This window comes from Malaya genurostris, chromosome 2 (assembly GCF_030247185.1).
Source record: "Malaya genurostris strain Urasoe2022 chromosome 2, Malgen_1.1, whole genome shotgun sequence".
Taxonomy (NCBI): domain Eukaryota; kingdom Metazoa; phylum Arthropoda; class Insecta; order Diptera; family Culicidae; genus Malaya; species Malaya genurostris.
Window position 1 is genome coordinate 170,783,983 of NC_080571.1, and position 18,211 is coordinate 170,802,193.

Here is an 18,211-nt window from a genome sequence, read left to right on the forward strand (position 1 = left end):
GAAATAATTCCTAGGAAAGTATTTTCTCGAAACAGCCATTAACCAGAAAGAAAATTTCCAGAATGCTCATTAATTGTTATTCTTGAGGTAGTACAGCGAATTTCAAGCTCCATCGATCTGACAAAGTGGATTCGTTGAAAATGATCTAACAATGATTGAAGTTAGGTATGATTAATCTAATTAAGATATAGCTTGTAAGTGTTGGCTATTGGTTTGCGTACATCGTATATTGTAGTAAGCTAGCCCCTTGTCTTTACTTTGGTCTATTGTGCTGGTACTAATAATGTATTGTTTGGATATATTGTTTCAGTTACTTATCTTACTTTGAATCTTTTAGTGGTAAAGGTTTAGAGTAATGTAGCCAAAGAATCGAATTTGATCCAGACAAATAATTGAAATCATATTAGATGAATCTTTTGTTAATACTAACACAAAAGACTAGTTCTAACTTTGTGTCTGATTAGCGGTTTGAACTGCTAGGCGGAGATGGAGGTTCAGTTTGAAACGCGAAACGCGATGAAATCGGAACAAAATATGTGCTTTTTGCACAAACCAACAAACCCTTGAATGTTCACATTCTTCGACGGCCAGCAATAAGTCGCCACTCGTTTACGCCGAGATGTCGGAAAATATATTGTAACTGAGAAATATCATTAAAGTGTTGCATAAATAGTACAAATCTTGCGTCTGCTTAGCCGTTTAAATTTAATTGCTAGACGAAGATGGTAGCTCAATTTGAAATGCGTTTAGCACTGATGAGCCGAAGGTGAAACACGAAGAAATCCAAACAAAATATATGCTTTTGGTACAAACCAGAGATGCCAGATCTGCAGATTTGTCTGTAAATCTGCAGATTTGGTACATAGTGCTGCAGACATTTTTTGCTGTGCAGACTATTGAAAATCGATTTTTTGCAGACTTTCGTCAAAATTTACAGACTTGAAATTTTCGCGACCGTTTTGCCTTTCTTATATAGGGCTATGCAATCGCTGTGAAAACCGAATTTACAACCGAGGCCCGGAGGGCCGAGTGTCATATACCATTCGGCTCAGTTCGTCGAGATCACAAAATGTATCTGTGTGTGTGTATGTGTGTGTGACAAATAATGTCACTCAGAGATGGCTAAACCGATTTTCACAAACTTATATCAAATGAAGGGTCTTAAAGTCCTATGCAAAGTTCCTGAGTTTCATTTGGATCCGACTTCCGGTTCCGGAATTACAGGATGATATGCATCAAAAATAGGAAAAAATAGTCGCACACGTTTCTCAGAGATGGCTGATCCGATTTTCACAAACTTATGCTTATGACAGACATGTGATATCGGAATCACTGTACACTATGAAACCACATGTCTGTCACCCTGAATCACGGTGGTATCACGCTAGCATCATGATACAACGGTGATTTTCGTACTACGGTCATTGATCGTTGTACTGTGCAAAATCATGCAATCTCGGTTAAATGCTAACAAGCAGCATAAAACTTATATACATTATCAACGTTACAGCATATTTTCAAAATGCAGTCAACAAAGAAATTTGATGAAGTTTTGAAATACAAATAAGGAAAACAATATATTCATTTTTGTTCATAAAACCAGTACTATTGAGTAATTGTTTTCCATTTAATGACAAGTAAATTTATTGTTGAAATGGATTTAAAAACATAATGATTCATATTTTGAATGCACATGTGGTAAATAAATAATAAACGATAAATATCCAATAGCAAACATAAACCAATTGAGTGATCATCCTGTTTATTGATGACCTATATTGAATTCCATTTATCACATTGATCCCCTATATTCACTTCTGGATTGATCCCCTATATTCACTTCTAAACCTTCTAATTAACATAAAGCTGAATTTTAAACCTTTTTGAATTTTAAATCATTCCGAAATAGATATGACATAGGTTTGATGCTTCATTTTGCTTCATAAATATTATGAAAAATGGTCTACTAGACTGGAATATAATCTTACAATGGTTTTATTAGAATTTTGAGGTGTTTAAAATTGTTATGATATATTTATTAAGTAACACTGAAAACTACTACAACATTCAACATATTTGTAATGTAGAAATTTCATTTTATTAGCGAATACAGATAAATACAGATATTTTATACGAATCAATACAGATTTTCTATGAAAATATCTGGCATCTCTGGTCATAACATACATAGGTAAACAAACCCATATAAATTGCAATCATGAAAAAAATTAAACTGAATTATTGTTCGAGTATTTTCGATTACATTTATTCAGTACTGAAAAGAAGCAAACTGTTTGTAATACTGCGGTTTTAAGTTGCCGCACGAAATTAAGATGAACACATTTCTGAAATTTAAATCAAGAAGCAGATTCGTTTCCACTCCATTTGAAAACGTAAAGAATTTTTTCAAGCGTGTTCTTGTACATAATTTATCGATGAACTTTTGAAATTATAATAAAAAACCCTTCTTAATCCACCTAGTGGTGTGATAATGCCTTTCTCTTCTTTCATAACAGTCTTCTGAAAATATATTTCATACTTTTATTAAATAATTTCGGATACTAATTTTCACACCAATTGATTCAGATTGATTCGAGTAGTTCACAAAAGCATGCTTCAGTGTTTATGTCACACAGTCAGCATCATTTTTACAAACCAGTGCTTGACATTTGCGTTGCCTATTTGTATGAGAACAGTTATGCTAATCTAAAAAAAGCCTTCTTAGTCCACTTAGTGAAATTTTCATATATCTTGGAAATCACCATAGGGGGGAGTACATGAAATTTTCGAAATCGAAAAAAAATTTTTGATGCCAAAAGGCTTAGAATTGGATGAAACGTCGAGATTTAGTGTCATCTCGAAAAAAAAATTTTTTGAAAAAATCGACTTTTTGGGACTTAGAAAAAATATGAAAATTTTTCTAAGTCCCAGAAAGTTGATTTTTTCAAAAAAAAATTTTTTTTGAGATGACACTAAATTTCGATGTTTTATGCAGTTTTAAGAGATTTGGCATCAAAAAAAATTTTCGATTTTGGAAATTTCATGTACTCCCCCCTATGGTGCTTTTTCAAGATCGATAATTGTCAAACCTTTACCACCGGGCAGCACCCCTTAAGCATGTCCGATTTAGGTCAAATTTTGCATGAAGGCTTTTTTCGAGGTGCTTAAACTTTTGAGCACTAGAACTTTACGAAAATAGAGTTGATCCCAAAATTTTGGCACCCTTATATATACAAGAGCGGTAAAAATCAACGTGTTTTGTCGGTTACGTCACTTATACCATCATATATCTGGAACCAAAAGTCACAACCATTTGATCTTCGAACTTGATCAACGGCCCGACAGTAGCTTTCAAACGAGCCCAAGTTTGTTAAAATCGGATCAGCCATCTCTGAGAAAATTGAGCGCGTTCAAATACAACGCTTTTTGTCGGTTACGTCACTTATACAATCATATCTCCGGAACCAAAAGTCACAGCCATTTGATCTTCGAACTTGATCAATGGCCCGCCAGTAGCTTTCAAACGAGTCCAAGTTTGTTCAAATCGGTTCAGCTATCTCTGAGAAAATTGAGCGCGTTCAAATACAACGCTTTTTGTCGGTTACGTCACTTATACAATCATATCTCCGGAACCAAAAGTCACAGCCATTTTATCTTCGAACTTGATCAATGCCCCGATAGTAGCTTTCAAACGAGCCCAAGTTTGTTAAAATCGGTTGAGCCATCTCTGAGAAAATTGAGCGCGTTCAAATATCTTCGAAAAGTGCACACACATACACACACATATACACACACACATACACACACACACACACACACACAGACATTTTCCGATCTCGTCGAGCTGAGTCGAATGGTATATAACAGTATGGGTCTCCGAGGCTCCGTTCGAAAGTCGGTTTTTCCAGCAATTCTAATACCTTTCAATAGAGAAAGGCAAAACCTGTTTTAATCCACCTAGTGGTATGATAATGCCTTTCTCTTCTTTCATAACAGTCTCATGAAAATATGTTTCATACTTTTATTAAATAATTTTAGATGCTAATTTTGTCACCAATTGATTCAGCCTGATTCGAGTAGTTCACAAAAGCATGCTTCAGTGTTTATGTCACACAGTCAGCATCATTTTTCCAAACTAGTGCTTGACATTTGCGTTGTCTATTTGTAATCAGTGATGCTAATCTAAAAAACCCTTCTTAATCCACCTAGTGGTGTGATAATGCCTTTCTCTTCTTCCATAACAGTCTCATGAAAATATGTTTCATACTTTTATTAAATAATTTTGGATACTAATTTTGACACCAATTGATTCAGATTGACTCGAGTAGTTCACAAAAGCATGCTTCAGTGTTTATGTCACACAGTCAGCATCATTTTTCCAAACTAGTGCTTGACATTTGCGTTGCCTATTTGTATGAGAACAATGATGCTAATCTAAAAAAAGCCTTCTTAGTCCACTTAGTGAAATTTTCATATATCTTGAAAAATCACCATAGGGGGGAGTACATGAAATTTTCAAAATCGAAAAAAAAATTTTGATGCCAAAAGGCTTAGAATTGCATGAAACGTCGAGATTTAGTGTCATCTCGAAAAAAAATTTTTTGGAAAAAATCGACTTTTTGGGACTTAGAAAAAATATGAAAATTTTTCTAAGTCCCAGAAAGTTGATTTTTTCAAAAAAAATTTTTTTTGAGATGACACTAAATTTCGATGTTTTATGCAGTTTTAAGAGTTTTGGCATCAAAAAAAATTTTCGATTTTGGAAATTTCATGTACTCCCCCCTATGGTGCTTTTTCAAGATCGATAATTGTCAAACCTTTACCACCGGGCAGCACCCCTTAAGCATGTCCGATTTAGGTCAAATTTTGCATGAAGGCTTTTTTCGAGGTGCTTAAACTTTTGAGCACTAGAACTTTACGAAAATAGAGTTGATCCCAAAATTTTGGCACCCTTATATATACAAGAGCGGTAAAAATCAACGTGTTTTGTCGGTTACGTCACTTATACCATCATATATCTGGAACCAAAAGTCACAACCATTTGATCTTCGAACTTGATCAACGGCCCGACAGTAGCTTTCAAACGAGCCCAAGTTTGTTAAAATCGGATCAGCCATCTCTGAGAAAATTGAGCGCGTTCAAATACAACGCTTTTTGTCGATTACGTCACTTATACAATCATATCTCCGGAACCAAAAGTCACAGCCATTTGATCTTCGAACTTGATCAATGGCCCGCCAGTAGCTTTCAAACGAGTCCAAGTTTGTTCAAATCGGTTCAGCCATCTCTGAGAAAATTGAGCGCGTTCAAATACAACGCTTTTTGTCGGTTACGTCACTTATACAATCATATCTCCGGAACCAAAAGTCACAGCCATTTTATCTTCGAACTTGATCAATGCCCCGATAGTAGCTTTCAAACGAGCCTAAGTTTGTTAAAATCGGTTGAGCCATCTCTGAGAAAATTGAGCGCGTTCAAATATTTTCGAAAAGTGCACACACATACACACATACACACACACACATACACACACACACACACACACAGACATTTTCCGATCTCGTCGAGCTGAGTCGAATGGTATATAACACTATGGGTCTCCGAGGCTCCGTTCGAAAGTCGGTTTTTCCAGCAATTCTAATACCTTTCTATAGCGAAAGGCAAAACCCTTCTTAGTCCACTTAGTGGAATTTTCATATATCTTGAAAAATCACCATAGGGGGGAGTACATGAAATTTTCGAAATCGAAAAAAAATTTTTGATGCCAAAAGGCTTATAATTGCATGAAACGTCGAGATTTAGTGTCATCTCGGAAAAAAATTTTTTTGAAAAACTCGACTTTTTGGGACTTAGAAAAAATATGAAAATTTTTCTAAGTCCCAGAAAGTTGATTTTTTCAAAAAAAAATTTTTTCGAGATAACACTAAATTTCGATGTTGCAGTTTTAAGAGTTTCGGCATCAAAAAAAATTTCGATTTTGGAAATTTCATGTACTCCCCCCTATGGTGCTTTTTCAAGGTCGAAAATTGTCAAACCTTTACCACCGGGCAGCACCCCTTACGCATGTCCGATTTAGGTCAAATTTTGCATGAAGGCTTTTTTCGAGGTGCTTAAACTTTTGAGCACTAGAACTTAACGAAAATAGAGGTGATCCTAAAATTTTGGCACCCATATATATATATATATATATATATATATATATATATATATATATATATATATATATATATATATATATATATATATATATATATATATATATATATATATATATATATATATATATATATATATATATATATATATATATATATATATATATATAAGAGCGATAAAAATCAATGTGTTTTGTCGGTTACGTCACTTATACCATCATATATCTGGAACCAAAAGTCACAACCATTTGATCTTCGAACTTGATCAATGGCCCGACAGTAGCTTTCAAACGAGCCCAAGTTTGCTAAAATCGGTTCAGCCATCTCTGAGAAAATTGAGCGCGTTCAAATTCAACGCCTTTTGTCGGTTACGTCACTTATACAATCATATCTCCGAAACCAAAAGTCACAGCCATTTGATCTTCGAACTTGATCAATGGCCCGACAGTAGCTTTCAAACGAGCCCAAGTTTGTTAAAATCGGTTGAGCCATCTCTGAGAAAATTGAGCGCGTTCAAATATCTTCTAGAAGTGCACACACGCACATACACACACATACACACACACACACACACACACACACACACACACACACACACACACACACACACACACACACACACACACACACACACACATACACACAGACATTTTCCGATCTCGTCGAACTGAGTCGAATGGTATATAACACTATGGGTCTCCAAGGCTCCGTTCGAAAGTCGGTTTTTCCAGCAATTCTAATACCTTTCTATAGAGAAAGGCAAAAATTCTGTATTTCTCATGTATTGTTTCAAGTCTAATACAATTTACGTCATCCATATGTGTAGTTTTAATCAAAGGCTTTTAGGTTTTGCAGCTTTCTTTGTAGTATTTTATCAAATTTATTAGGAGATATTGCTTTATCTAATATACCAGGAGCAACCCATTCTTTGTAGTCTTCATAATCTATTTAGGTACTATTGAAGAGTCAAATACACGCTGATAGCATGAGATTGTGATGCTTTTGGCATATTCTAAATACTTTCAAGGTGTTTGGACAAATTTTTCATTTTACTTGAGTTAGATATATGGGTAAAAACATTATTTGCTCATTGTTATCGAGCGAATAAGCTTTTTTCTACAATCCGTTTGAGCGACGTTTTCATTCCACAGGATTCAGAGATTTTATTACAAACTACAGTTACAGTTAAGTTAGTTTCGACTTACTTTTGTTATTTTAAGTAAACACCACGCAGCTTTCAATTAATATGCTTTCTAAACGGTTCGACTTGTACATAATACGCCAAACACACAAAATATATACAACGATATACAAAACAATGCATTAAAATAAAGATTATCAATACTAATATGTTTATGAAAATCTAAGATGTTATCGATAACTACCTAACTAAAAAGGAAACGTATTCGAAAACTCATAGTCGATAGTAATAATAATAGCTTTCGACCATTTCTTATCGAGTTCAGTCGTTTACGAGCTCGATTGTGTTGGTTCCATAATGCCAAAACTTCTCGATAATCTAATAATGTCAAAATTCTCGATAATAATCTGAAAATTTCAGTCGAATCGAGATACATAATGCCACCCCAGATTACAAGTTTTCCTATGGTAAGGTTATTTTTTCCACTCCCCACCTCGTGCGCTGTCGTCGCCGGGCCACTAGACCATGTCCTCGTACAGGAACAGTCCCCTTGATGTGAATTATTATATTGTGGATACATAGATAAAAATAAACAATTTGACATACTGATACATGCATAATACTAACGTTTGACAGCAAATACAACAACAACAAACAGTTTTTCAATCTATGAAAAAAATATTTACCTGAAACGACCCGAGAGGAACATCATGGGCTTGTATTAGTTGCCAGAAGCAGAACTGCTCATATGTTTCATATTCCAAGCTTTCTCTAATCACATCGATTATATTCTCATTGCTAAACATCACTAATTTTCCTTGTGTTACACTGAATATCACATCTCTTAGATTTTTTGCATCAATTGCTCCAACGAATAAAGAAATTATGTCTGTATTATTTATCATTACATCCTTGTACTCTTTATATAGATCCGGGAGAATCCAAAGAAAAGTATGTAAACTAGTTTTTTCCAGTGAATCCAAATCCAATTTTAGCTGAGTTTTAACAGGAGAATTGATCATTGCACAGAACTGGCTATACACACTTGCCTTGAATGGCGAAGGGGAGCCCTCTTTCCGTCGATTTTCAAGCTTGGCATAAACTTTCAAATAATGTAAAAGTAGATAACCGGTGCTTGGAATATATGAGTGAGTAAATGCTAACAAACTTTTTAATAAACAATTATTTATATTTTCCGCCTGAACCAGAATTTTGAATAAATTAAATATGGGATGTCTAACGCATTCGGATAAACTTTCGTCAGATTTCGACTCAGGGAAAACAATGTGACATGTTAGTGTTTCAATAAATGTTGCCACTATTTTTTTATATACGTAAGTTTCCTGTTCAATGTTTAATTTATTAGCCTTATTCAATGAAGTTACAAGCGTTTCAAAGCTATCTACGGTTTTCATTTCTACGAACAGATCCAAGCACAATAACACACTAACAGGAATCGATTGTATGATCGTTTTCTCCATTCTTAGCACCTGTAAATAAAAGTGAAGAAGAGCGACTGAATAGATACACACACACTCACATGTATATATATATATATATATATATATATATATATATATATATATATATATATATATATATATATATATATATATATATATATATATATATATATATATATATATATATATATATATATATATATATATATATATATATATATATCGTTTCAGGTAAATATAAAATATAATTCGGGTGGATATCGTGAATACGAATAAAACTGGCACTCTTTCTTTATACTTCCGAATATCAATTAGTTGATACGATACGATACGATACGATACACCCAAACATTCTGACACACAAATATTACAAAATAACCAGTATAGTCTTTATGATAAAATATTGGTGGTTTTGGAAAGAACCTCTTATGAAGGCGTGCGTGAAAGGCCAAATTGTATAATTTTCTAAGATATTAAACACTGATTGGATATAAACGATTTTGAACACTGTTGCGAATTTAGAACTGTGAAAATTGCAAAAAAAAACTGATCATATTATCTTAGATTTGCACTGCACTGCTAATTTTATTTTTTGATTTACAAAGAAGCAATCTTTATAGTTCTTTAGGTAACATTGAAAGCCATTAGAAAGGCTGATTTTGCATAATGTTCCACATTGTTGTCCATTTCCCGTTGTATGCAAACGACCACCTACAGGATGATGTAATCGATCTTCTTCGAAGGGAAACTAGCTCTGCGACCTAAGCGTTTGAGGTTTTATACCACTCAAAAGGTCTGCTTTCATTGACGACTGCTCCACGTGACGGCTGAAGTTCAAATGAAAGCACGGCCTAAGCGTTTGAGGCTTTATACCACGCAAAAGGTCTGCTTTCATTGACGACTGCTCCACCTGACGATTGAAGTCCAAATAAGGGCACGACCTAAGCGTTTGAGGTTTTATACCACTCAAAAGGTCTGCTTTAATTGACGACTGCTCCACGTGACGGCTGAAGTCCAAATGAAAGCACGACCTAAGCGTTTGAGGCTTTATACCACGCAAAAGGTCTGCTTGCATTGACGACTGCTCCACCTGACGGCTGAAGTCCAAATGAAAGCACGACCTAAGCGTTTGAGGCTTTATACCACGCAAAAGGTTTGCATTCATTGACTACTGCTCCACCTGATGGCTGAAGTCCAAATGAGAGCACGACCTGAACGTTTGAGGTTTTTAATCACGCAGAAGGTGCACTCTCCGAAGCTGCTAGTCCCACGACGTCTGCTTCCGTCCAACGCACAAGAAGAAATGATCGATTTATGTTTGAGGGAGTTGTTGCTTGAGGTTATTATGTTATGAATTGCACGAACTGCAAAAAAATTGGCCACACAGCTACTTACAGTAGCAATAAGTCGAAATGTTTACAAGTTTTACAATGAAACTTCTGCGGGCCCATGGATAGCCTATTTGCGGTATAAAATGAGGGCCATAAATTTATTCCAGATATCTAGAGAGTTGACATCACGACATCGCTACAAAAAAGAGATGGTTCAGAGAACAAAGGGGAATTCTTCACCGACTCTTTCAGCGATTCGCAGACTCGTTGGTGTTTATAATTCAATTATTTTACTCACAATTATCGGTTTTTAACCACTTTTAACTGAACAAGAAATACTGCCTCGATTCTTCAAATTCCAAACTGTGATACAATTTTAGGTTAATTTAGATATTCTATAGTAATTACTGTGATAAGTTTACTTACTGTAACAAACTGTGATAACAGGTTAAGCTAGATATATAATGAATTTACTGCACTGAAATGAAACTATTGAAACTATTGAAAATTGTATGACTTAACATCGTCACAAAACCTCGTGTTCCGCACACTCTCGGTATGATCATTACAGCAAAAATGAATCGTTCCGGCCGTGCACATCAAACTTGTCAAACGTAAACGTTCGACGCATCATTTACATCCGGTAGAGCAGTGCTGGCAGTAACAGAGATAGTAAGAGTCCATAAAGACAAGATCCGCGTTGTAGTCGATTCTTTGAAGCAGGCTAACGAGATTGTTGTTTGTGAATTATTTACCCGCGAATATCGCGTATATATTCCTTCCAAAGACGTTGAAATAGAAAATGTTATCACCGAAGCGAGTCTTTCGGTTGAAGAGTTGCTTGAGCATGGAGTTATTCGTTTTAAAAACTCTATGCTTGAGGGAGTTGTTGCTTGAGGTTATTATGTTATGAATTGCACGAACTGCAAAAAATTTGGCCACACAGCTACTTACAGTAGCAATAAGTCGAAATGCTTACAAGTTTTCAATGAAACTTCTGCGGGCCCATGGATAGTCTATTTTCGGTGTAAAATGAAGGCCATGAATTTATTCCAGATATATAAAGAGTTGACATCACGACATCGCTACAAAAACAAGCGATAGTAAGATCCGCGTTGTAGTCGATTCTTTGAAGCAGGTTAATCAGATTGTTGTTTGTGAATTATTTACCCGCGAATATCGCGTACATATTCCTTCCAAAGACGTTGAAATAGAAGATGTTATCACAGCAGCGGGTCTTTCGGTTGAAGAGTTGCTTGAGCATGGAGTTATTCGTTTTAAAAACTCTATTCTTGAGGGAGTTGTTATGAGTTGTTGCTTGAGGTTATTATGTTATGAATTGCACAAACTGCACAAAATTTGCCCACACAGCTACTTACAGTAGCAATAAGTCGAAATCTATCAAGTGTGAAGGGCCCCATAAGGACAACGATAACAGTAAAGAAATTCAAAAATGTATTTACTGTGGAGAGAGTCCTCATGATCTTTCAATATGCGCTGCATTTAAGTTGCGTAGAGGCAAGCTGAAACTTTCTTTAAAAGCACGGTATAAGCGCATATATGCAGAAATGCTTAAAACGGTTATTGATGTCCCACCATTGGAAACTGAAAACGGTTTTTCAAGTCTTGCGGAGCCAGGGAATCTGACTCTGACGGAAATAGTGTAGATACCTCGTTTATCACTCCTCAAGGGTCTGGTATGAGGAGATAATCAAACCACAAATTACCAAAAAAGGCACCTAAAATTACACCTTCAAAAAAGATCCCCATGATCAATCTAAAAAGCCAAATTTAAAACCAAAAACTTTGCCTCCTGGTTTGTCAAATTCACAAACCAATCCAGGAACTAGCACAAGAAAAGACAATAATCCACTGGGCTCCGTATCACAGCCACCATCAGGATTACTGGAGTTTTCGGAAATTAAAGAATGAATTTTCACAGCATTCAATATTTCTGAACCCCTGAAGACCCTCATAATGCCATTCCTTCCAATAGCTAGATCTTTTCTGAAGCAGTAATCTGCTCAATGGATAATTGTCTCAGGGGTTGTATAATTTGATGGATAATTTATCATCCACCGCAAAAGATTCAATCACTGTCATGCAGTGGAATTATCGAAGCATCATGCCAAAAATTGAATCATATAAAGTTTTGTTGCATAGTCAAAAATGCTTGCTTTGGTGTATATTCCTCCAAGAGCACAAGTGGGACAGCGACAGCTTAATGAAATGGTCGAAGCCCTCGTTGCTCTACGTTTGATTCTGGAAGATTTCAATTCGTACAAAATTATGTGGGGTTCCGTTTACAATGATAACAGATCATCCTTAATATATAATATTTGCGACAATTTCAACATGACAATATCGAATATGGGTAGCATGACACGGATTCCAAGACCTCCTGCACGTCCAAGTGCATCAAACTTATCTCTTTGCTCGAGTTCAATTCGACTAGATTGTACCAGGAAAATATTTCATGATTTACACGGTAGCGATCTTTGGAATACGGCCAGACGAATGAGACATCGTAACGTGGGAAATGAGAATGAGGAATATTCGAACCGATGGATATTTGATTTTGAGAGGAAAGTTTGTCCAGATTCTGTTCCTACGCAGAGCATTACTCGGGAATCTCCTCCAAATAATGGTTTTATTAAAAACCCCTTTTCAATTATGGAATTTTCTATAGCACTCTTGTTTTCTAACAATAACGCTCCTGGGTTGAATTGAATTAAATTCAACTTGGTGAAGAATCTGCCCGACCTCGCAAAAAGACGTTTGTTGGAATTGTTCAACAAGTTTCACGAGCAAAACATTGTTTCACCTGGCTGGAGGCAAGTGAAAGTTATTTCCATTCAAAAGCCGGGTAAACTAGCTTCCAATCACAACTTATATATACCCATTGCAATGTTCTGCATCAGAAAATTTTTCGAAAAAAAAATTCTTCGACGTCTCGACACTTGGGTAGCGACGAAGGGTTTGTTGTCAGATACTCAGTTTGGCTTCCGTACACGGAACCACCCGCGATCCCATTTCAACCAAAATATTAGTTGATTTTCTGAATTCGATTGGTTAAAATTTGGTACAACTAATCGATGGTTGAAACAACTAATTCAACTGTTTGAATAAAAAAAATGCTGTCAATTAGTGAGGACACATACCTTTCAATTTCAACAAATATTTTAGTTGAAATAACTGGTGTTGTTATTGAAACAAAATTCTGTTAGTTGAAAAATGAATCGGTTTTAGTTGTTTGTTTGTTTTGAGATCAGTAAAGATCTACATTCTAAAAAAAATACTTCTGATTCGATCGGAAATGATTGATGTAGAAAAACGTTTTTAATCAGCAAAAGTGCCCGGAGGGGCGAGTAAATTAGCGAATTTATTAAATTTACCTAAAATGATGCCTGTTTGAAGGGTTGAACTAAAGTTATGCACTGATAATTTTAGTCAATTTATATGAGCTTGAGTGCATCAACCGCTGGGAATTGGAATTTTGCGACGGCAATTCAAACGCGCCATTCAATCGCAACGCGTTCTGTGCGTTTGAAACCCTTCGCTCCTGTTACTTTTATAAATTAAATTCATGTCAAAAAGCGTTTTATTGCTAATGCATGAACATCATCATCGGTAACAAACAGCTGGAAGTAAAACAGTCTGCTGGAAGTAAATAATGATCGAATTTGAAGCATAAAATTTTTGCGCATACCTGAAAGATTACGAGATGATCATTAATTAACATTTTCTAATTTGTCACCAAATCTTTTTCATCTCAAACGAGGTTAACTTTATCACAACACCGCTGTTAGATAAACACTTGTTATCATAAAATTCTCAAATCGAATGAACACAATTTCACCAAACGCTTTAACCATCGATGTTGTTTTCATTGACATTTTGAAGCGACGCGAACAGATTTCAACTAAAAAAGTTGTTGATTTTGCATTGCGATTATTGTTTTGCTTTCAACTGTCTCCGGCATTTGACAGCATTCAAAACAACATATTTTTCAACTACTTGAATATATGCAAATCAAAAACCATTTTGGTTGAATCAAAAAGAAATTAGTTAAATCAACTATCGCAAAAATCAAAAACTGCGATATCGCAATTTTATGATCGAAGGGTTCTCCGTGTAGAAATAAAGCGACGAATGATTGCCTTGCATTACTTTCGTCTGACATCCAAATTGCATTTGCTCAAAAACAACAAAAGGCATCTGTATTTTTTTAGACATTAAAGGAGCATTTGATTCAGTTTCCTTCAGTTTTTTTTTTCTGCAAAAACCATTGCAAGATATCTTAGATAACTTGCCGCTTGGGCTGTTCATCTGGGTATCGAATTCTCTGCGGAGAAAACAGAGCTAGTCGTCTTTTCAAGAAAGCATTATCCCGCGCAGCTTCAGCTTCATATGATGGGAAGAATGATCTAACAGGTTTTGACTTTCAAATACCTCGGGGTGTGGTTTGATTCCAAATGTTTATATAGCAGAGTTATCAGCAGTTCATTATAGTTTGAGTGTTATCGTCACATAATCTCCAAACCATTGTCTGAGTGCAATTGAAGCCATTCGCTCAAACGCTGCTGGCAAAATGAACCGTTTTTCTAGAACAAAATAAAACAGTGACTGAACGACATATTGAATAATAATTATCAAATCACAAATCCCGGCTCATTGCTCCATTGCAGGCAATAAAAGAGCCGATAGTTTAGCCAAACGTGATGCTATTGAGGGTGAAATTTATGAGAGACCGATTGCTTTCAACGAATTCTATAGCGCGTCTTGCCAAATAACACTTGCCAGCTGGCAAGCTTCTTGGGATAGAGATGATCTGGTTCGGTGGATACACTCAATTATTCCTAAAATATCGACAAAGGCATGGTTCAGGAGACTGAATGTGAGTAGAGATTTCATTCGTGTGATGTCCAGACTCATTTCCAATCACTACACGTTAGATGCACATCTCCTTCGAATTGGACTTTCCGAGACCAATCATTGTACTTGTGGCGAAGACTATCTCGATATTGAGCATGTCGTTTGGACATGCGTGGAGTATCGTGATGTCAGATCTCAACTAATAAATTCATTGCGTACCCAAGGTAGACCATACAATGTCCCAGTTCGAGACATTCTTGCTTGTCGTGACCTTTTTTACATGAAACTTCTTTATCATTTCATAAAGACAATTCACGTTTCAATTTAATAATTAACCCTTTTGAGTCTTAGTTCTGACTTCTACTGCGTCAATTGGTTCATCCAATAGCAAAATATTAATAAATATGATGTGCTGACACAAACTCGAAATAGGTTATAAAATCAACAACAAAATGTATAAAAATTTCAGCTTATTTTATAATTTATAGCAGTTAATCGTTTGGTTCAAATAATATGATATTTAAAAATAAGAGGAATATGTCTTCTTAAACTCAAATCGTTGTGACTGTATTAGTATTATATTAGGATAAGAATTCTATGAAAAAGTGGATGCGTTTGTTTTCGTTCCGCTTCAACTCTCATATTATCAAACTTGAGCGAATTCAGTATCGTTGTTTGCGAATTTCTTCATGCTGCATGCATTCAAAACATACAGTGAGTCTATAAGTTCTGGCGGGAGTTCTTCCCTTGAAAGATCGTTTTTGGAGCTTTCATCGCGACTGCTAATAGGATGTGAGATACTGAATCCCCTGGATATTAGTAACTTCGAAAAACTAGTCCAGCTTCAATCTCAAACAAGATTTTTGACGGTATATTTTAACCATATGTCACAGGAAATCAACCCTTCAAGATATATTCCTATCCGTGTCAGCCTCCTAGATGTTCCTGACTCAACGTTATTTTTCGACACATCCATGCAGCGCGAAGTGCGTGGAATCCCGGAACACCTACGCTCGATGGAAATTTCGCAATTTTCTCTCTATATAATTGATGTTGCAGTCTAGTGTTTCCAGGTCTATTTTGTGTATTATCCTATTGTATGTTATTTTGATTCTGACTGTATCGATTTTCGTTGCTAGTAGTCCATTACTGTTCGTTATCTCTTTATATATTGTGACGTTTATCATGCTGAGTGAGATTATTCTGCAAGTAGAAAGACATTTTAAGTGTTCTCTCATTTTAGACGATTTTTGTGGATTTTAATGTCTTTATTCTCTTCAAAGGCAAGTTCATTGTCTTGTTTAACTTTAAAAGTTTTATACAGATTCTTATCTTTTGTTAGTCTTTGTGCTATTTTGATACATTTTTCGTCGCCTGTGTTTAGTGTTTCAGGTGGTTGTTTGTGTGCGTTGTTTTCCTCGTACTTCGTTCTTCATTTATCGAGTTCGTTTTTAGGCTTCGATTGAAGTTTATGAAAATTTTCTGTTATTTCTAAAGTATTTGTTGTATTTAAAGTGTTAAATATTAAATCGCGCGGTTTAGCCTTAGTAGTTTCATGGAAAGTGTTATTGTAGATGTCGATCGCGACGTTAACGTGTTCTTTGAGAGAGAGAGAGAGAGAGAGATCGTTGAATTGTTGTTTGTTGATCTAAATATTTCAATAAGTGTAAAATGGAATCTTTCAACCATACCGTTCGCGTTAGAATTGCTGGCGAAATGTATTTCAATTCCTAGATCACTTAAGAATCCGATAAAGTCGATTGATCTGAATGATGTTTCTTGGTCGCTGACTATAGTATTTGGTCTTCCAAACTGACCTATGTGCTCAGTTATAGCATTTTTCATATCCATTATTGTTCTGGTGAATTGCATTTGCAAATTTGGAAAAGGTCAACTATAGTTACGGTTTCCTGTCATATTTTGCTTCTTTGCAAATATCACAGGCACCTATGAAAATTTCTATATATCGATATATATCCCGGATATATATAAATATATATATATATATATATATATATATATATATATATATATATATATATATATATATATATATATATATATATATATATATATATATATATATATATATATATATATATATATATATATATATATATATATATATATATATATATATATATATATATATATATATATATATATATATATATATATATATATATATATATATATATATATATATATATATATATATATATATATATATATATATATATATATATATATATATATATATATATATATATATATATATATATATATATATATATATATATATATATATATATATATATATATATATATATATATATATATATATATATATATATATATATATATATATATATATATATATATATGTATATATATATATATATATATATATATATATATATATATATATATATATATATATATATATATATATATATATATATATATATATATATATATATATATATATATATATATATATATATATATATATATATATATATATATATATATATATATATATATATATATATATATACATATATAAAGGGTGATTTTTTAAGAGCTTGAGAACTTTTTTAAACAATAAAACGCATAAAATTTGCAAAATCTCATCGGTTCTTTATTTTAAACGTTAGATTGGTACATGACATTTACTTTTTGAAGATAATTTCATTTAAATGTTGACCGCGGCTGCGTCTTAGGTGGTCCATTCGGAAAGTCCAATTTGTTTTTGTAATTTTGTTCAGCGATGAGGCTCATTTCTGGTTGAATGGCTACGTAAATAAGCAAAATTGCCGCATTTGGAGTGAAGAGCAACCAGAAGCCGTTCAAGAACTGCCCATGCATCCCGAAAAATGCACTGTTTGGTGTGGTTTGTACGCTGGTGGAATCATTGGACCGTATTTTTTCAAAGATGCTGTTGGACGCAACGTTACAGTGAATGGCGATCGCTATCGTTCGATGCTAACAAACTTTTTGTTGCCAAAAATGGAAGAACTGAACTTGGTTGACATGTGGTTTCAACAAGATGGCGCTACATGCCACACAGCTCGCGATTCTATGGCCATTTTGAGGGAAAACTTCGGAGAACAATTCATCTCAAGAAATGGACCGGTAAGTTGGCCACCAAGATCATGCGATTTGACGCCTTTAGACTATTTTTTGTGGGGCTACGTCAAGTCTAAAGTCTACAGAAATAAGCCAGTAACTATTCCAGCTTTGGAA

At 34.5% G+C, this 18,211-nt stretch overlaps 1 protein-coding gene across 5 annotated transcripts in view; it reads right to left on the reverse strand.

Moving 5' to 3' along the window:
- The window catches only part of LOC131432375 (integrator complex subunit 3 homolog), an 821,606-nt gene that overhangs the window by 552,379 nt on the left and 251,016 nt on the right, over positions 1-18,211 (reverse strand). For all 5 annotated transcript variants that reach the window (XM_058598608.1, XM_058598607.1, XM_058598609.1 and 2 more), the window contains exon 7: positions 7,983-8,786. In XM_058598608.1, the coding sequence (XP_058454591.1) occupies positions 7,983-8,786 (804 nt within the window). The remainder of the gene's footprint in view (positions 1-7,982; positions 8,787-18,211) is intronic.